This window comes from Anabrus simplex, chromosome 1 (genome assembly GCF_040414725.1).
Source record: "Anabrus simplex isolate iqAnaSimp1 chromosome 1, ASM4041472v1, whole genome shotgun sequence".
Classification (NCBI taxonomy): domain Eukaryota; kingdom Metazoa; phylum Arthropoda; class Insecta; order Orthoptera; family Tettigoniidae; genus Anabrus; species Anabrus simplex.
Window position 1 is genome coordinate 702,564,392 of NC_090265.1, and position 22,289 is coordinate 702,586,680.

Consider the following 22,289-nt stretch of genomic DNA (forward strand, 5'->3'; position numbering starts at 1 on the left):
ATCTTCACCGATAATGTCATGAATGGCAACAATGTTGTCTGCAGTGATGCTTGCCAGGGTTTCCTTTCATGAGGTTCATTTTCCACAGCTTCTCTTCCTGCCACTAATTGTTTAGCCTACTCATACACTCGAGTCTGCGAAAGTGTTTCTTCCCCAAACTGTGTGTGGAGCCATCTCAAAATTTCGGAACGTCTGGAGCCCTCATTTACGAGAGATTTGATAATGATGCGTTGCACAACAGACGTGTGCACCTCTTGCTCACTCATGGTGTACTGAAGCAGCCCAGCTCTTCCCTGTCGTTCGCGTGTGCAAACCCCTTTTCCAGGCACCTCCACCAATATCCTGGAAAAGCCCTGCCACAGAATTATTACTAACAGCAGCGGTACATTCAAATTCCCATTTATATTTGATCTGCCCTTGTACGTTTTTTCGCTTAACACATCCTCTTCTCCCCTGCAGAAATGTCAATGACGTTTTACTGTAATTTGCATATTCTTCCTTGAAATGTGAAGTTCATTCACAAAAAGAACACATGCAGTTTATACGAACAAAATATTTTGATACCTTTGAATATCTGGGTCCTTGGCTGAATGGTCAGTTTAGCTGTCTTCGGTTCAGAGGTCCCTGGGTTCCATTCCCACCCAGCAGAGAATCTTAACTGTGCATTAACTCCTACAGCTCGAGAACTGGGTGTTTTATGTTCGTCTCAATACACATATTCATATACAACACACAACACATCACACTACTAACCCCATAGAAACACACAATAGTGATTACATCCCTTTATGTAGCACAAGGTCATTAAGAAGAATTTGGCTGAAAAAGGTACATTACATTAGAGTAAATATGGTATGCCAGTTCTTGCTTTCATAGATTCTCTGTAAAATGTAAATATGTAAATGCCAACATCTAATGTAGAATGAGCTGTGTGTGTGTGTGGGGGGGGGGGGGTGCTACATGTGTTACATTAGTTTTTTGCTCCTTTTTCAGTGACACGCTGAATGTATCAGTACCTTCTAGCTCTTCTTCCTCAATACATTTCTGCTTCACATTCAGTCTTGATTACTTTGAATTAGAATACTAATAAATAATATTATTGGCTTTATATCCCACTAACTATTCTTACAGTTTTTGGAGATGCCAAGGTGCCAGAATTTAGTCTTGAAGGAGTTCTTTTACATGCCACTAAATCTACCAAAACAAGGCTGACATATTTGAGCATCTGCAAATACCACTGGACTGAGCCAGGATCGAACCTGCCAAGTTGGGTTCAGAAGGCCTGCGCCTCAACTGTCCAAACCACTCAGCCCAGCTCCTTGAATTACAGGCATTTCATTTTAAGACTTTGGTGTGTTACATTAGTTTTTGACCCCTCTTTCAATGATGCAGTGGATGCATCAGTTTCCCTTGGGTCTTCATCAATATATTCCTGCTTCACACTCAGTCTTGATTACAACACTATTTTTTCTTTGCAATTACCTTTACGTCGCACTGACATGGAAAGGTCTTATGACTATGATGGGATAGAAAAAGGCTAAGAGTGGGAAGAGAGCAGCCATGGCCTTAATTAAGGTAAAGCCCCAGCATATTCCTGGTGTGAAAATGAGAAACCACAGAAAACAATCTTCAGAGCTGCTGACAGTGGGGTTCAAACTGATTACAACACTTTGAATTGCAGGTATTCCATTTGAAAACTTTGGTGTGCTTTTTCCTGTGGGGGTGTTAGGCCTACAGGCATTACATTAGTGTTCGGCTCCTCTTTCAGTGATGCAGTGTACGTATCAATATCTGATGAGACTTCTTCCTTGATATATTCCTGCTTCACACTGACCAAAATCATCTCACTGTGTAGGGAACTATCATTTGGAATGTTGTCCTGTAAAGAAATGTAGAGACAAATTTTAATAGTTCACAACAGCAGGCAATAACAAAGACTGAAAAAAAAAAAAAAAAAGTGAAAGAACACATACACAATGGATAAATAAAATTGCAGTTCAGTGTGGACTAGGGATGGAAATTTTACTCATTTGAGAATCTTGATGCAAGTCAAAGTGTTGTGCTCTCTATGTATGCAATGTCGGAAGCACTTCTCTCTCAAAGCGAGGGACTCAATGTGTTTTAAAAGCATCACATTTTCGATAAATTTTGGAAGTCATGTGCAACATATTTTCTGAATTTTCAGCCTAGAGGGTGCAATATTTGCAAGAAGATGTTAATTTGCAAGAAAAATGATAGAAGACAAAACCCAGTTTAGGAACTCTTCGAAAACAGATTAAATATTAGTTGCAATTAAATAAAAAGAGATGATGTTTGTTGTTTAAAGGGGCCTAACAGCTAGGTCATCTGCCCCTAATGGTGTGAGGTAAATGAAACAAAAATTCAAAGTTTATCCACTGATTAGAATCTAAAACGAATGATGATGAAAAAATTATCATGAAACAAAAACAATCAGTGGATCCAATTCACAATGCCTTAATTTCTGGCATGATACTCATTTTCTAAAGGAGTCCAAAATCCAACTCACTGGCCCCTCAAAATGCTACTAATTACTGGTAAAGCAGAACCATGGTGTTCCTCCTATAGTGCTGCTAATCACAGGTAACGCAGACTCATGGTGTTTCTCGCATGGTGGTACTAATCACAGGTAACGCTGACTCATGGTGTTTCTCACATGGTGGTACTAATCACTAGTAACATAGACTCATGATGTTTCTCACATGGTGGTACTAATCACTAGTAACATAGACTCATGATGTTTCTCACATGGTGGTACTAATCACAGGTAACGCTGACTCATGGTGTTTCTCACATGGTGGTACTAATCACTAGTAACATAGACTCATGATGTTTCTCACATGGTGGTACTAATCACTAGTAACATAGACTCATGATGTTTCTCACATGGTGGTACTAATCACAGGTAACACTGACTCATGGTGTTTCTCACATGGTGGTACTAATCACTAGTAACATAGACTCATGATGTTTCTCACATGGTGGTACTAATCACTAGTAACGCAGACTCATGGTGTTTCTCGCATGGTGGTACTAATCACAGGTAACGCTGACTCATAGTGTTTCTCACATGGTGGTACTAATCACTAGTAACATAGACTCATGATGTTTCTCACATGGTGGTACTAATCACTAGTAACATAGACTCATGATGTTTCTCACATGGTGGTACTAATCACTAGTAACATAGACTCATGATGTTTCTCACATGGTGGTACTAATCACTAGTAATGCAGACTCATGGTGTTTCTCGCATGGTGGTACTAATCACAGGTAATGCTGACTCATGGTGTTTCTCACATGGTGGTACTAATCACTAGTAACATAGACTCATGATGTTTCTCACATGGTGGTACTAATCACTAGTAACATAGACTCATGATGTTTCTCACATGGTGGTACTAATCACAGGTAATGTAGACCCACAGTATGTCACACACAATGGCACTACTCAGAGGTAACACAAACCCATGTGTTTCGCACATAAGGGTACCACTCACAAGCAACACAGGTCCATGGTGCTCCTCACATAGTGGGACTCATCATGGGTACCAGTATTCCCAGGGTGTTCCTCACGTAGTGGAACTAATCACAGGCCATACATACTCATGGTGTTGCTCACATAGTGTTACTGATCATAGGCAATGTAGACCCACCTACAGGCAACATAAACCCATGGTTTACCTGCCAACTTTCGAAAAGAGAAATCGCAAGATCCTTAAGTGGAAATTTTTTAACAACACGTGCATGCGTAACAGTCTTGAGACATAATGAAAAAGGACGGCAAGGAGGAGGATTATAAACAATACTAATACATGTCAAATACAACAGAACCTTGATGCATCGTTCCCGGAACTGTCGTTTTCCCGCACTCATCGTTGAATTTATTCGGTCCAAAAAATGTTTCATATAAACCTATGTTAAATTTCCCTGCATCCATCGTTTCTCGAACTATCGTTTTATCGCTTCAATCGTCAAAAAATTATTTGTCCTCGGTCACAATTTTCACGCACTGATCAATCGTACGTAAGAAAAATATACGCAACATTTTTTTAAATTTAGAGGGACTGCTTAATACTCTTAGCATATAATAATGGCAACCTATTGCGAGAATGTACAAGCGATTAGGAGTTGCTAGTCTTGAACAAGGATCTTGTAGGCTGGAGTGCTGTGCGCAGGTTATTCACGCGCAACCTACTACGAGCCTCGTGGTGCCAGCGCTTCTCCTCGACCCACTAACTGACCCCTAGAAGTATTCTTATTTACAATAATTAAAACAAAGACAGCGTAAAACTCAATTTTGCGACCATTTTCTGTGTTGGTACAGGCTGGCTACGGCTGTCAACTTTGTTGAAAACAAGAGAAAATTGCGCAGTGCGCCAGATTCGTTTTTTACTCACAGGGTGATTAATCGCATCACCTTGTGGAATGTGTGGGATGCTAGAGGCCTGTTGACTGCTTTGTTGCCCTCTGCCCAATACTCTTGTTACAAGACGGACCTAACCAAGCCAGACCAGTAATCCTTTCTCAGCCTAGTCTTGTAACTTGTTCCTAAGTTGGCAGCTTCACTCAAGCTGCTGTGACATTATTCGAGACGTGTTGAATTTCTAACCTCTGTGACCCTTGTCTGTGACATCGTCTGAGCTGAGCGGTAGGAGCTGCGCCATGTTGGGTATCTAACCTATCGTTCGCAAAGGGTCTACGGAATCTTTTCCTAAATACAGGTTATCGCCGTAATATCCATGTATATATTTAATTTGCAATAAGAGAACTGACCTTAAAGGTATTCAATTATTACACAATGTGTAAAGACAGGTGAAACGTAAAAGTCATGCTTTTTATTTTCACCTCGTAGGGCCTATATCATGGTCGCAATATTTTGATACCGTTATGTATAGTATGAGCTAAATGGTTAGCATGTGTTGACCTTTGGTTCAAGGGGTCTCGATTGGGTCGAGGATTTTAACTTTCCTTGGTTAATTCCAATGGTTTGGGGCTGTCTGTTTGCCAAATTGAACATTAGAATTCATCTTAGGTAGGGCCGCATTTTAATATGCGCATAGTTTGCCTAGCACGCGACAACTTGAAAGACATGCACCCAGCTCCGGAGGCCACGTGCCATTATTGTTGTTCTTATAATAATAATAATAATAATAATAATAATAATAATAATAATAATAATAATAATAATAATAATAATAATAATAATATATTTATGTAATGAAAAATGTCCCAATACAGTACCCGTATTTTATTATTTTGCTTTCCCCCTATTTGTATGTTGCCCACATTTATAGTTTCCGTCATCATTTTCACCCTGCTCCCTGAAAAATGATGCATCAAGGTTTTACTGTATACGTTTATGATCAACCCTGAAATAAAATACACGAAGTTACATCTTGATGAGTGCTCATCTGCTTTCACTTTACACTGGGAACACTTTCGTGATCGTATAAAACAAGGAAATTAAGCAGAATATGCCTCATGAAAAGACTGATAATATTGTTTCTTAGTAACTCATTGCGAACACCACTAAAAATACTAAATCGCTTAGAAATTCGTCACACAATTCCACAAGTTTCAGAACTACCGCCAATGTTAAACACATACACACAAACAAGGACTTTCAGCTGCTACGAAGCACGACGCAGTTACTAAAGTTGTATTATATAAATTCACAGCCTGCTACTTTTCACAATTTCTTTTCTTCAAAATCGCATCCTGCTACTTGTTTGGGAACATCTGATTGAATGAAGCAACAGTGGAGGTCGAACAGGTGACAAAAGCACGGTGATAATCGATAATGTGATTATCGATACATTTGCTGGTCGAATTTTGAACACTGCATCCTGTATTACCAGCTACTATCGAAAGTCAAACAAATCTGATTTGACCGCAGAAAGCAAAGCCAAGCACGGATATTCAAAATCTGTACAATAGCACTGTTCATCCGTACAGTCGTAAAACATACTCAAAATCTGTAATTTCACGGATAAACCGGAATACTTGGCAGGTATGCCATGGTGTTACTCACATGATGGTACTACTCTCAGGCAACGCAGACCCTTGGTTTTCCTCACATAGTGGTATTAATCACAGGCGCCAGCCAAACCTGTGGTGTTCCCCACTTAGCGGCACGAATCACAGAGAACATAGACCCATGGTGTTTCTCATAAAGTGAGGTAACGCAGGCCCATTCTGAGCACAGTGGAACCGACTGGTGGAATACACATGATGACCATTAGCACAAACAGCGCTCAGACCCGCAGTGTTTCTTGGATAGTGGTACTGCTCCTATGTAACGTAGACCCATTGTTTTCCTTGCAGATGGTACTAGTTGCAAGTAATGTCGACCATGGTGTTCCGCACATAATGTACTAATCACAAGTAGTCTCATGGTTCTAATGCCATAATCCCTTAGTCGCCCCTTATGACAAGCAGGGAATATCATGGGTGTATTCTTTGTCTGCATCCCCCACCCACAGGGGTAATATAAACAGAATGTTGTTATTGCTTCGAATGATTTTTTTCTCTAACTTTTAAAATTTAAAACTTCATATTTAACCGTAAAATTATAAGTAGTTACATGCAAAAAAAAAAAAAAAAAAAAAAAGAATAAGAACAGAATGTAGTTTAAGCCTGACTGCGTAGGAGTACCTCATGACTCTACAAATGGCGAATCAGGGCCAATCATACCCAATGAATTTTTACTTTTGAAACTAAACAAATACACTGATGAGCAACTGAATTACAGACAGCTGCAGTTTTGGAGAAATGGCATCGTGGTCGGCTCAGCAAAAGTAATAGTATGACTTGACATGTGCTGCAATGTCGTCGGACCGCACACTGGCCGTGTGAGTAACAGCTGAGAAAGGATAGGTAAGACAAGATGTCAATTCACATGATGGCGGCCAGATTTTCGGTGCCAGACACTAGGGCCAATCAAACTCCGAAGTCGGGCAATCACTAGGCTTTCCACAGGCCACCATGTCAAGAGTGAATATGTGGATTCAGGTAAAACAACCGACGCCAGGATCAGCTGAAGTAGTGTCATAGCGTACACTGTGTAGAAGACATGAGTTGCCGTCATCTAGCTTGAAAGGTAAGAGTGGACAGACAGGCTACAGTGCAGCAGACCACTTGCAGATTTAATGCTGGATGACTATGAAGTATGAGCAGCATTCCATGCATAATTACGTCACAATGAGGTACAGAAGCCAACATCCGACCAGGGTATTTTCTGGTCTCTATTCTAGCCTGTAGAGACTAGATTGGAGAGTCTGTCCTGAATCTTTCACCTCAACTTCATCATTAGGCAAAATCATAATTACATCACTGAAAATCACAAGGCACAAAGACTGACATAGGCAAAGATAAATGGCCATTAGACTCTTGAAGCATGGAAAAAGATCACCTGGATGTACCAGTTGGTACATGCGGAATGCAGGGGTCAAGAGTGTCGTCAAGCACAAGGCAATGGATCCCTCTTGTTAGCAGGATAGTGTTCATGCTGGTGTTAGTGGAATTCTCGTTCACGCGGGATGGAATGGGCCCAGTAGTACATCTGCAAACGTCCCTCGCCAGCGAACGATACAAGAACCCATTGTCATATCACGTACACCCATTTGTTTGTACCCCAACACCCTGCAAGAGACCTGTACCTACACAGCAAAACAATGATCACTCCCAAATTGTAGCCAACTGGTTCAATGAGCATTCCATGAATATGAGGATAATTGCCAGGCTCCCAAAGTCATCCAACCTCAGTCCTATTGAGCACATCTGGGATGCTGTGGAGAGAGTTGTTGTGCACCCTGGACTCTGGCCCAACTAATCTCCATACACTATGGGAGGCAGTGTAGAGTCATGGATTGGACTGGCTCTCTAATGCTCTTGGTGTTTTGTGGTGTCCTTGCCACAATGCACTGCCATAATCATAAGGATGAAACAGGGTGTTACAAGCTACTAGCCAGTTATCTATAATTTAATTGTTCATCAGTGTTTTATTGTAGAATTCAAGTTGCAGAAATGAGATTCATCAGAGCTATGAATCAAAAGACCAGAAGGAACAAGATCAGAGATTAAGTGATAGGAAGCAAGTCAGCATCAAGGTTCCTGTCACCAGTGTTATTAAAAAAATGCAGACTTCTGTGGTATGGACAATGACAGAACAATCGATCGATCAATCAATACTGATCTGCATTTAGGGCAGTCGCCCAGGTGGCAGATTCCCTATCTATTATTTCCCAGACTTTTCTTAAATGACTTCAAAGAAATTGGAAATTTATTGAGCATCTCCCTTGGTAAGTTATTCCAATCCCTAACTTCCCTTCCTACAAACGAATATTTGTCCCAATTTGTCCTCTTGAATTCCAACTTTATCTTCATATTGTGATCTTTCCTACTTTTAAAGACACCACTCAACCTTAGAACTGCAAGGAAATATTTCAACCTCAAAGAGCAAAGAGGAGAGAAAAAGACCAAGTGGAGAGATGTACAGGGAAAGTATGAAGATAGAAAGAGGTGGTGAGCACTTGTATACCACACCTGGGAAAATGGAGCTGGAGAATAATGATGACAATGATGATACTTTTTGGGACTTCTATAAAATACTTCCAGACCCATGACTTCTTTCTCCTGGTAGCCATAAATATGCACTATAGCGTCCAGCTCCATGGCTCAATGGTTAGCGTGCTGGCCTTTGGTCACAGGGGTCCCGGGTTCGATTCCCAGCAGGGTCGGGAATTTTAACCTTAATTGGTTAATTTCGCTGGCACGGGGGCTGGGTGTCTGTGTCGTCTTCATCATCATTTCATCCTCATCACGACGTGCAGGTCACCTACGGCTGTCAAATCAAAAGACCTGCATCTGGCGAGTCGAACATGTCCTCGGACACTCCCGGCACTAAAAGCCATACGCCATTTCATTTTTGCACTATAGCACGACAAGTTGAAGTAAGACCCTGGAAGCCAAGTGCTAGTTCCATCACCTAGTGTGACAGAGAAAGCAGAGTGAGTACACAGAGAACACGCTGTTGCGATCTCTCTTCCTACACTTTCAACAACTCTGTTTTTAGCACTTGCCACTACATGGATGTAATATTCTTCTGATAGAATAAAATATCACGTTCCGACAAAGACATCAATGAAATCCTCACACTCAATACAGTGGAACACTCAAGCATACGACAGCCGGCAGCAATGGCTATCCAGGCCTCGGCGTAGCCAAGCCATGCGCAGTGATGAACAAGGCACGGGCTAGAGCATTTCAATGCTGGCTTAACGACAATGCCTCCCATGAGAGCTAGGCAAGCACTGACCTGTGGTCACTATTTGGCAACTTTGGGTGATATTCACTTCAGTTGGCCGTGAGGGGAGACTGCCCTGTGCAGGTTAGAAGGCTATTGGTCTTGCATGACTAGGGACAGAAGGGCAGGAGGGAGTTATTCAAAGTTCGCATTTCTTGCATCGTTTTATTTGGAGTTGCCGAGCTCTAAAAATATTATATTCTATAAATTATGAGCAAAACACAGATTTTTCCTATCCACCATAAACTGAAGGCAAGCAAGTGAATGACATCCTCAAATGAAATGAGAGATTCTATCTATCTTGTAGGATAACTGGGGGAAATCAGACCTTCTACCACCTTTCTTAATGCTTGCAGTATGTTGCCTGAGCTATTCACTGTGAATGAAAGAGCAAACCACCACCTGACTCGTCCACTTGACTGAGACATCACCACTTGCAGTGTACTGTGTGACATAAGAAGCATGCATGAGTCTCCTTGGCAAGACATTAAGTACTCAAGACATGCACTCTTGTTTTTCATCCCTAGTGTAGGCTGAGGGAGTGGGGGAAAAAAAAGAGACAAATACACATACAAAAAAGGAGAAAAGATCTCAATAAGTTAATATAAGTAATGGAAAGGAATACATCTAGGACAAACACCATAACAGTTCAGATCACATACCTGCCAACTTTTAGAAATAAAAAATAGGAAGATTTTTTTAATTCTTGGGTTTCATCACGTACATTGCGCCGCGGTCCCGATGAGGAAAACAAGATACAGTAAAAGGCATACATATTTACAGTTGCAATGTGACTTGACCATAACTGAAAATCTTAAACTAAGAAAACATAAAAATGGTTATAAGAAATTGTACCTAATCATTCTCATTTATGACACACACATACGAATAATAATATTTATGTCACACTGACATACGGAAAAAATGCATAATAGTTCCCTTTATTAGACTGTAAAATGAACGGAAATTCAATTTTATAGGTATCTCTGAACACTTGGAGATTACGTTTATGTTTTGTGGCCATAACGTGAAGAGAAAATACCAGAATCGGTCACCAACACAACTCCCTGAAATACAATTAAATTGAAATAAGATACATAATGGTCCAGCCTTTTCAATACAAGTAGAATTAGAAATGTAATGTTACATTCCTGGTTGCTTACAAGCGGTACCAGTTTCGACCACTGTTCCGGGTCATCATCAGCCGATCACTTAAAATATAAAGAACAATGCACACGAAAACTATAGGTGATGTATAAATCTTTCACAAGTTGCAGTTCATGAAGCACTATAACACTTAAGGGGTTAGGAATGCGTGTTGAAAGTTCCCAAAAACCTGAAGAAGTCGAGGATCAATCACATAAATGAAGTAAGACGCAAATTCTTGGAGAGCAGCAAAACATAAGTGCTGACCAGCACTGTTCTTCCAAATGTTTATGAAAACTCAATGAAAAATTAAATAGTCCAGGGATCAAGCCTGCTAACGCTGCTAGGCGTGAAATCGTGCAGTACCGTTTAATATACAGTACTTGATGATAGAAATATATATTAATGTTTATAGAATCTCGTATGTCAGATTCTTGAAGTTTGAAGATGCAGAACAATTGACATAAAAAACAACTGTGAAAAGAAAAAAGTTAAAAAGCGCAATATTAGAATAATTGAGAAATGCATTTACACAGCATGTGATTTCTTGAAGCCAAGAGCTTGGGTAGTTCTTGAGGTAGCGTAAGGTATAAATTTAAATTTAAATGTTATAATGATCTGAACAGTAAGTGATATCATAATACACAGTTCCATGCGGAAAATAAAAAGAGAGAAAAAAGAAAGAAGTTTTTTAACATTATATATAGAAAGGGATTGAATTAGATCTTCTTCTTCTTAATGTGCCATCTTCTAGCGAAGGTTGGCAGTCAACATGACGATCTTGAATTTGGATGCAACGACACGGAAGAGAGCCATCGTGTCCAACCCATACCAATCTACGAGGTTCTTCATCCATAGAGTTCGTCGTCTACCAGGACATAAAAAACAATTGTGAAAAGAAAAAAGTTAAAAGCGCAATATTAGAACAATTGAGAAATGCATTTACACAGCGTGTGATTTCTTGAAGTCAAGAGCTCAGGTAGTTCTTCAGGTAGTGTAAGGTATAAATTTAAATGTTATAATGATCTGAACCATAAGTGATATTATAATACACAGTTCAATGTGGAAAAGAAAGAGAAATATTATTTAAACATCATATATAGAGAGGGGTTGAATTATATAGGAGATAATTAATAGAGTGGGAAGTGGAATGATGATATATGATATGTCCTATGGCTTTTAGTGCTGGGATATCCCAGGATGGGTTCGGGTCGCCAGGTGTAGGTCTTTCTACGCCCGTAGGCGACCTGCGCATCATGATGAGGATGAAATATTGATGAAGACAACACATACACCCAGTCCCCGTGCCATTGGAATTAACCAATTCCCGGCCGGGAATCGAACCCGGGACCCTCTGAACTGAAGGCCAGGACGCTGACCGTTCAGCCAACGAGTCGGACAGTGGAATGGTGAAAAAAGATAGGAAAGAATAGGATAGGGAAATAAAGGAGGAGTAGTAGTTTAAGATGAAAATTCTTTTCACAATTGTTTTTATGTCAACTGCATCTCCAAACTTCAAGAATCTGACATACGAGATTCTATAAACATTAATATATATTTCTATTGTCAAGTATATTAAACTGTACTGCACGATTTCTCGCCTAGCAGCGATTGCAGGCTTGATCCCTGAACTATTTAATTTTTCATCGAGTTTTCATAAACGTTTGGAAGCACAGTGCCGGTCAGCATGTACGTTTTGCTGCTCTCCAAGAACTTGCGTCTTGCTTCATTTATATGATTGATCCTCGACTTCTTCAGGTTTATGGGAACTTTCAACACGCATTCCTAATCCCTTAAGTGTTATAGTGCTTCATGAACTGCAACTTGTGAAAGATTTATACATCACCTATTGTTTTCCTGTGCATTGTTCTTTATATTTTCAGTGATCGGCTGATGATGACCCGGAACAGTGGTCGAAACCGGTACCACTTGTAAGCAACTAGGAATGTAACATTACATTTCTAATTTGATTGTATTGAAAAGGTTGAACCATTATATATCTTATTTCGATTTAATTGTGAATTCAGTTCAATGCGGAACATTATGAAATTCTTATGCCTGAAATACATTCAAGTGAAAAGAAAAAAAGTTAAAAAGCGCAATATTAGAACAATTGAGAAACGCATTTACACAGCATGTGATTTCTATTCCTATTCATTAATGCACTGAAATACGTGAAACTACCACATACAAAACAGGTCAATATGTCTCATACATTATTATGACTTCGACAGGGGAAAAAGCACAGAACTGCAAGAAAAAACACATGGCCTACACCTACAACGAAACTATGCACAGAACAACGTTAAACAGTGCGCGAACCACACAATAACAAACTCATTCCTTCGTCCTGATTAATTAACGGAGTTGGTGGGCTCTCTCACTTGTAGGATGACTGCCATCCCGAATTCCCAGCTGTAAGGCAAACACACTGCTATAATGAGAGGGAAACACAATACAGGAAGGTGGACGGGCTATACACTCGCCAAATAAAGCATCAAATAAATACGTTTGAAAATGAAGTTGCGTAAATTACACAAGCAGGTAAGAATTTATCCTAGGGGAAGAGTATTGATCGTACTGGAGGTTGTATTGTTCAAAAATAGGAAGAAGTGAAATTAAATCAGAAAAACGTAACATTTCGGGGTAAATCGGAACGGTTGGCAGCTATGAGATCAGGTCAGTGTGGGAAGAGGAACCAACACAAAGAGGAGACAAGGCAAACCTTCTGTGCTTGTACTGTATTTCTAGCTTTCTACCAGATATACTAATCATTAGAATTTCTCTTCCCTTTTCTGACAGTCATCTGGCTTTCCTTTTTACACTTCCCACATCATGAATGAGGATCTGTCAACATGGGCCCTCAATGATTGTTGAGCTTGCATTTGGGAGATAGTGGGATTGAACCCCAATGTTGGTAATTCTGAAGATGGTTTCCCAGTTTCATACAAAGCAAATGCTGGGGCTGTACCTTGGCCGCTTACTTCCCACTCCTAATCCTTTCCTATCCCATCATCACCATTTCTTGTGGCCATAAGACCTATCTGTGGTGGTGCGATGTAAAGCAAATTTTAAACAAAAACCAAAAAGAAAGTTTGTAGAAGCCCACCCTTTCCGATGAATCCAAAGACCAGAAGGGAAAAGATCAGAAATGAAGTGAATAGGAAGAAAGATGGCATCACACCGGTCTCAGTGTACTTCATGACATAAAAAGTGTGCTTAGCCTAATTCACTTTTAACAATCTTAGTTTGTAACTTGATGTTTTATTCCACCTAATCAAACATATATTTTATACAAATAGGACTAGTTTCAACTGTATGAATCGGTCAACTTCAGCTATTCATTTAAACAAGTTAAACTAAAATAAGGACATAATCATTAAATAAAATGGGGTTTGTAAACCCTAAGCTAAAAGTATAAATACATTGCAAAACACTTTAGTCCACATTAAAATCCTTGACCTGACATAAAATTCTTGAATATGTGAATGCGTCTATGTACTGACAATGAACTGCGTGTTGAAAAGAACCTAGTATCTGAAAAGTCACGTTGATAAGCTTTGTGAAAATCAAAGACTGACTGACCCAAAATCAAGTTTTAAGGAGATGATGTATTATCTCAAAATTGATGAAAATGAAAATCCATAGCCTGTTTCCAGTCATTTGACTGGGTCAGGAATGGAATGAATGATGCTTCCATCTGGCAGCGATGATAGGAATTGTGCTGCCTGCCAAAGCCTGTCGCACTCCTCTAGGGCAACGATTAGTGACTGAGAGATGAAATGAAACGATATTGGAGAGTGTTGTTGTAATGAAAGATGACAGGGAAAACCGGAGTACCCAGAGAAAACACCTCCACTTTGTCCAACACAAATCTCGAATGGAGTGGCCGAGATCTGAACCACGGAACCCAGCGATGAGAGGCCAGTGCACTGCCAGCTAAGCCACGGAGGCTCTTATCCCATAAATGACAACCGGTTGAATTACATGGGGTCAGTAGTAGATGCACATAGGGTAATTCAACGCTTCTTTTTATTGATGATCAACTGGAAAAAGAAGGGTTTGGTAATTGCGGTTAGGGGACCATTTGGACCTTCTGCATTGGGGCCTCTGAGAACCTAGCTACACCACTGTAGATCAGTGTGAGAGGAGAAAGCGGCAAAGATGATATAAGGACAAAAATGAAAGCACTAAAGGATAAGGACAATAATCTTGCATTCTTTTTAATTTTCCTACAGTATATGCAACTTGATTTGACAGCAGTTTGTTTCTTCAATTACTTATACGGCTTAGTGTAAAATGTAGTAATTTGATATCATATGACAGAAAACATTATACTTACACTTCCAATTTCACCAGTGAATGAGCTGGGATCTTGAACTGAAATGTTTGCAGATGGTATAATTCCCTTCCAGACCATTTCGTCTTGGTCACTGTCACAGAGCTCATCTTTCGATCCAAGAGGATTTACTTCTACAATGACCGCTTCTTCACTCAACTCTGGTTCAACGTGTTCAATATCCACCATAACTTTTTGTCTCAGTGTAGTCCTACTGACCGGAGATTGTAAAGTTTCACTCAATTCCATTCTATCATGCCGTTTAAGGTGATTCTTTAATTTTTGCTGGAAAAAGAAATGAACAGTTGCTGTTCTTAGTTGATGCAATGATATGTAAAATTTCACAGAAAAAGAACATATGTGTATGCATATAAAAATTATTATTATCATTATTATTATTATTATTATTATTATTATTATTATTATTATTATTATTATTAGCATATTATGCTTACATGCCAGCAGTTACAAAAGGAATATTAAAAGAATATTAACAAGCACATATAGACAAGTTTTTGGTATTAGGACTATGCTGCTATCTCAAATATTTATCTTGAGATCTGTTATAGAGGTGATCGGTTCTGGAGTTCCTGCCCGTTGGCAGTGGTGGCAATTAGGGTGCCGAGTGAGGGCAGTCCATTTTAGCCACCTGAAGCTAGGAATTATTTTAAAAAATGCTATTTCTACAAACCCTGTTGTCTTTTCATCTAATTCTTTCCTATAATTTCTTTAATTATTAAGAAAAATACTTGAGGTAATAGGCACAAAATGCCATTCGTCGCGGTTGACCGATTTGTACCGTGCCACATCAAGTAGTGGAGACCGGTGCAGCAATGTGTAGTATGTGCTGCAATGAACGGTAGCAGGAGTATATTTTGTCCAGGTCATGGACATAGGTATGATTTACTCGCTTGCTGCATGCATTTGTTAGTCTCACTCAGTCAATGTGTCTGTTACTTTGTTAGTGAACAGTCAAATACTAAATTGTATAATCACGCCATACTTCTATTTAATTCAGTTGATTGACTGAGACTAACAAATGCATGCATGCATGCATTGTAATACATGTGTAATTATTGTTCCTTTGCTGAAAGTTTTATTGTACAGTACTGAATCAATATGTCAAAAAATATTATTACTGCACTTAAATTGGTACACTCTCATCCTTTACATCTGTTTGAAATTTGCCTAGAGAGCATCAAATTATTTTTAAAATTTTGATTTCTAGCCCCACTCTCCTCTACTATATTCCTTAGATCTGGGTACTTCTTGTTGTCTACAAATAATTGTACCCCCCCCCCCCCACTGCGTATAGGTCTTCCAGAGAACCAAGAAATGCATACAGCAGGTATTCCTACATGATATGCCTGAATGTCTGTATTTCAGCACTGCGGTAACAAGGAGGGTCTACCCAACCCAACACTAAGGCAATCCTACCAGTGTCAAATCTGATGTCAATTAGGTTGTGAGGACCACAATTTTTTTCCTGCAGGCATTCCTAAGGCTGAAGTAAGAAGATGTGAAATCCAAAACTGGACTCCACACTAGTTTTTAAGATTTCAGCCTAGTTGTAGTAGGCTGTATTATTTCCTGGTGTATTGGGAGATCCTCAGTCTTCATCATCCTGGTCCATAAGCAGGCAAGGCTTGCTAAACAGGAGACAGTAATTAGATGCTGCCATACTGCCCTTCTAGACCTTACACCCACGACAGTCAGAATACCCATGAAAGTAAAATTTTAGCACTCATGGCCATGATTGTTAAGGCGTGAAGTCTATATAGCCTGACACTGTGGTTAGCCGGTTCAAGTCCCATTGGTCGAATGTTGGTTGGCAGGGTAGGAGAGGTAGTGGCATACAATTTCTAATCACTAGATTGCATGCCAAAGAAAAGGAAGCCTGGATTCAATTACAAACCTCTCCACAGTGCTCATGGTTGATGGTGATTCATTCGTTGGAGACATTAAGACTTGAACAGACCCCTTGGTGCCATTCGACAGGAACAGGCTATGCATTGGCACCAGGTTTCACCCTCTCCATTCCTAGTTTCATATAACGTCATTCATTTCACCTCATTAACTCCTCTGATCAGGTTGACGTCAGGAAGGGCATTTGGTCATAAAAACTCACTACGAAGATTCCTCTTACTTCATACCCGAGTCCATACAGAAACGGGACAAGGGTTGGACATACACTCATATTAAAGTTGCTTAATGTTGCACTGACACAGATAGGTGTTATGGCGATGATAGGGCAAGGAGTGGGAAGGAAGCGGCCGTGGTACAGACAGCCCCAGCCTGGTGTGAAAATGGGAAACCACAGTAAAACATCTTCAGGGTTGCCGACAATGGGGTTCGAACCCACTATCTCCTGAATGATAGCTCACAGCTGCATGACCCTAACCGCACGGCCACTTGCCCAGTGCATCACCTTTTTACCTGCATACCAATAAGATTCTTGTGAAATATGATTTTTCGATATTCCAAGAAAAAGAGGGGAATTTATTATTATCATCATCATCGTCATCGTAGCTCCCTCTTTGGATCAGTGGTAGTGTCAGCCTCCAGATCCCAAGATCAAGGGTTCAAACCCAGCAGAGGTAGTCAAATTTTTGAAGTGTAGTACACAGTCCATTTAGGGGCAGCCTGGCTGAGGCAGTAAAGGCATGCTCGGTTCACCCAGAAGGACATGGGTTCGATTTCCCATCAGGAAGTCAAAAAAATTTAAGAAACGAGATTTCCACCTCCAGAGGTGCACATGGCCCTGAGGTTTACTCAGCCTACACTAAAAATGAGTACCAGATTAATTCCTGGGGGCAAAGGCGGCCAGTCATAGATCTAACCACTCTACCCCATGAAGTGCCGAGGTTACAGATAGTGGAAGACTTTACCCTCCACCCATCCAAGGGCCTTCATGGCCTTTACGGAGATGACTTTGCTTTGCTTTGCTAGTACACAGTCCGTTTTGCATTCCGTGTCATATGATGTCAGCATGTTAAAGATCTCTGGTGACACATTTGGTGTTTATCTGACAAGATTAATTAAAATTTTGCCTTAGATACCCAAGAGATTTCCAGTTTCTTTGCCATCTTAAAAAAAAAAAAAAAGGGTGCAACAGCCCCAATGGGCCACGGCCTACCAAGTGACCACTGTTCAGCCGAAAGGCCTGAGAATATGAGGTGTTGTGTGGTCAGCATGACAAATCCTCTTGGCCGTTAATCTTGGTTTCCTAGACTGGGGCCGCTTTCTCACTATCAGATAGCTCTTCAATTGTAATCACGTAGGCTGAGTGGACCTCGAACCAGCTCTCAGATCCAGGTAAAAATCCTTGTCCTGGCCAGGAATCGAACACGGGGCCTCCGGGTAAGAGGCAGGTACGCTACCCTTACACCATAGGACCAGCTTTTTCTGCCATCTGGTAGAGTAAAACAGAACACTGAAATTGTCATGTATGCAGGCTAAATGGTATCCAACCAAAATGGTAGCTGAGGCCATAAGTTTATGTAAAAATTATTATTATTTGAAATGTAAATAGGGCTGAGGTAGCAGGCTTTGAGGTTGTCGATAAATTAATCCACTTGGGCTCCTTGATCTCCAACTCAGGAGGAGGACAGCTATGATTCATCTAGCCACCACGAAGCTCAGCCGCATTTGGAGGGACCGTACTATTTTGAAGAACAATGAGCTTCACTTCACGGCCAACACCCTTAGTTTCCTCACTGGAGCTTGTGTTGTTGAATCATTGACTATGAAACAGGTGATAGAAAGAAGATAGGGAGCTTTGAAATATGGGTATATCCTGAAAATCTTCTGACTGAACACTATACCAACATCTCCATGCTGGACAAACTTGGCATAAAAATGAGGCTCCTCAAGCAGGTAAACCAAGCTTCACTTCAGCCACATCACCAACAGAACAGGCAGTATTGAGAAGCTAATGGTAGAGGGCAAAGTCAAAGGTATGAGGACCGGAGGAATATTCCCAAACAGATGGTTGCACCAGCTACAGCCTCTATTGGGGCAATACCTCCATGAGGTGATCCACACAGGCGCAAACTGGTAGGCTTGGAAAGATCACATCGAGAGAGCTACTTCATGAGATGTCATCACGTTGTCAAGGGGAAGGGATGAAGGAGGAGGACTTACTTTGTACGCACATAGTTACAAATTATTTTCATAACAACAAAAACTGCGAGTATTTGTGAGCTTTTTAGGCTTTTTCAATTGTGAAACAACTTGCGTATTGCTCCAGTGTGGCAGCGGACTCCTTGGTTAGAATGCCATCCCTCTCCAAAATGATGGCTAGTATAGTGTTGCCACTGCAAGCCTCCTTTAAAATATAATTCATTGACAACACACAAGGGGAGATACTGTTGAAATGACATTCTAAATCACTGATACTAAATTGTGGCTCTCTACAGGGAACTTAATTTTTAATTATTTTACGTTCATTCATGTACAACACGACTATTCAATACATATTTTCTCATTTTCTAGGTTTGTTTTCAATTTTCCTTATACAATACTTACCTGCCATTTACACTTTCTGTTTATTGCTCCTCTGAAAGGTGAAAATTAGGAAGACCAAAAGTTTTACAGTTTCAGAAAAACCATAATCTATGCCTATTCTAATGGAGAATCCTAAGAACATAAAAATTAGAATCAAGAAAGGTCAAATAAACTTAAGTTGCTGGGATTTGCATATGACCTAGCATTGCTAGCTAATAACATTCAAGAAGCCAGAAATCAAATAACAAGTCTACAAAATATAGCACAAAATATAGGATTCCAGATATTATCTGAAAAGACTGAGATAATGGTAGCATATCCATTAGTAATAAATCACATAACAGTAAATAACAGGAAAGTAGAAATAGTGAAATAGGTTGTAAAAAAAAGAAGAAAGACAGGAATAGAAACAAAAAAACATAACAGGATAAACACAGTGTCAATTCAATGTAAGTAATGGAAAGAAAGAAAGAAAGAAAGAAAGAAAGAAAGAAAGAAAGAAAGAAAGAAAGAAAGAAGTGCAAATAAAGTCACCCATATAGAAAAACAGGAACACTGAACATGACAGGACAGTGTGTTCATTCCTTTCTATTACTTATACTGACCCATTTGCATTCCTTTCTATTAAAGGCCGCCCTCCTGATGAAGCTCGTAGCAGAAGCAAGTACATTGGAGGCTGATAAGAAATGGATGTAGAAGAACTAAGATCAATGACAAGAGAGGCTAGCTGTTTGAAGATGGTAGTGCATGAAGATTTGGAGATGGTGTTTTTTCCTTTTTTCTTTTCTTTCTTATTTCTCCCTCTTCTCACACTGTTGCATCATTGTATTTGTCATGTTGTGTGTTCCTTTTGAATATCCTATGTATGGATTCTCAATGACTGGTCAGCATCGAAAGAGGAGACAAAGACGAACATGAAAACATAAAAAGGACAAGGATAATCTTCACATCTTCACACACTGCTGCCTTCAAATAGACGGGTTCTCTCCTCATCAATCCCAATTCTTCTACAATCATTTCTTCTCAGCCTCCGGTGAGCTCGTTTCTGCTTACCAGTACCATCTGGAAGTGGGCTTTACCAATCATTGACCATCTTGATATATCTTTGGTCTTCATGTTTGAAGCGTCGGATATGAACAAATCTAGGTAAACATGGGAAAAGGGAAGCGATGAAAAGATAAAAGATGAATTTAGTTAATAAATTAATTTATTCAATTATTATTATTATTATTATTATTATTATTATTATTATTATTATTATTATTATTATTGTTATTATTATTATTATTAATGATTTCTAAAGGCTTTGCGAACACAACTATAATTCCCTACCTTTAGGTTTGCATTTCATCCCACGGTAGATGGTATACTAAAGATTTAGCACCAGATCTTGAAGGTATTTGGTTCTTGATCTTTCTTGCCCCCTGTTTCTCAGAAATTTTTCCTCAATAATGTTGATCAGGAAGCTGTTATGTTGTAGGCTGTGCCCTAGGAATTTGTCCATAGTTTTCATCATAGCTCTCTGTTCCCTTTGATTTCATTCAGGACATTTTCATTGGGTGTCCTTTACTTCCAAACCCACATTTTGAAAGCTTCAAGCCATTTCCTGTCTTGTTTAGTTAATGTCCATGCTTTCCTGTTGTGTGTGTCCTCCGCACCTACAATCTCCGCAGCCCGCCCGACACATGGATGTTTCCAAGAGACCACGAGGCAGACTGCAGTGATCATCGGTGACGTCAGCCAGCGCTATAAAAGGAGCAATGTTTCTCGCCTCTCCAGGACTCGTACAGTGTCCAACGACCAGACTACACCGCAAGTCAGACACGGACGTACCCTCTTAAAAATGTTTTCTGAATAGGTGGACTGATTCCTGGCCATGAGGTTTCACCTCTGGACATTGCCTCACTCATTCTGCATCCCGTAGCCACGTCGAGCACCCATCCAGCATTCTGCTACTCACTCAAGTCCTCTACAGTGCTCCGACTCCAATCATAGCATTCTGCTATATATGAACATTATATGCAAGTTCCTTGCAAGTTATACACCTGTTAGCATTCTGCTAATACAAACTCTCTCTACAAGTTCCACTAGCTATTATACATGACTGATAGTTTTCGACTATCAAGAACATTCTCCCATTTGAACAGACTGACACATCAAGACAGGAATCTCAAATGTAAATATTATTCAGGCCCTCAGCTTACTACCTTATATTAACATTAAACGTGTGCAACTCAACAAGCTTCAAGAAAAGTTTCATTCTATTTCATGTATATATTGTATAAATGTATTGAAGCAATAAACTTTTATGTTGTGCCTTGTATACCAAGTTCCTTGTATACAACGTTTACAACCATACAGTGGAATGCTCCAGACAAGGAATTTTGCAAAGCACTCTCCAGCTTGAATGTCAATTGCTTACCTGCCAGCAAATTTCTTTTGTTGATGAACACTTGTTTTACCAAGGCTATCCTTCGCTTGATTACCATGCTATACCTGTTGTCTTGTACGATAATACTTCAAAGAGGGGAATTTTGTGATCTGTTCAACCTTTTTGTTCACAAGCTTGATATTTGTACGAACCAGCTCAAAATGTTTGCTGAATAACAAACACCTTTGTTTTCTTTGTTCCTATTCCCATCTGTAAGTCAGAAAGTGTAAATGATGGCATTTCTAGCATTTTAGTCAGTTCCTTTACTGAGTCAGTGACTATTGCTATATCGTCTGCAAAACGAATGCATTGAATTTGTGATGTATCCAATTTTTCACAATAAATGGGGGAGTTTAATCCATTGTGGGTGCAATGCAGGTTTCTTTCCTGGGGTCCTCTTGTGGTTGCCTTAGCCCCTTAGCCATACATTCTCCTCATTTCCCCTTTATTTATGTGCGATACATACTTTCTCTGCTTATATTTTTCGCATCATGATTATTTTCAAATACTACAGCCAAAGAGCTGCTAGTTGTTTCAGCTAA

General features: G+C 39.9%; 1 protein-coding gene across 1 annotated transcript in view; it reads right to left on the reverse strand.

The window, feature by feature from the left end:
- Positions 1-438: 438 nt before the first annotated feature.
- LOC136857362 (MDS1 and EVI1 complex locus protein EVI1-A) overlaps positions 439-22,289 on the reverse strand; it is a 78,436-nt gene continuing 56,585 nt past the window's right edge. The window contains exons 4-5 of the mRNA XM_067135982.2: positions 14,814-15,095; positions 439-1,879 (exon numbers count right to left, since the gene is read on the reverse strand). Of these exons, the coding sequence (XP_066992083.2) occupies positions 1,661-1,879; positions 14,814-15,095 (501 nt within the window). The 3' untranslated portion in view covers positions 439-1,660. The remainder of the gene's footprint in view (positions 1,880-14,813; positions 15,096-22,289) is intronic.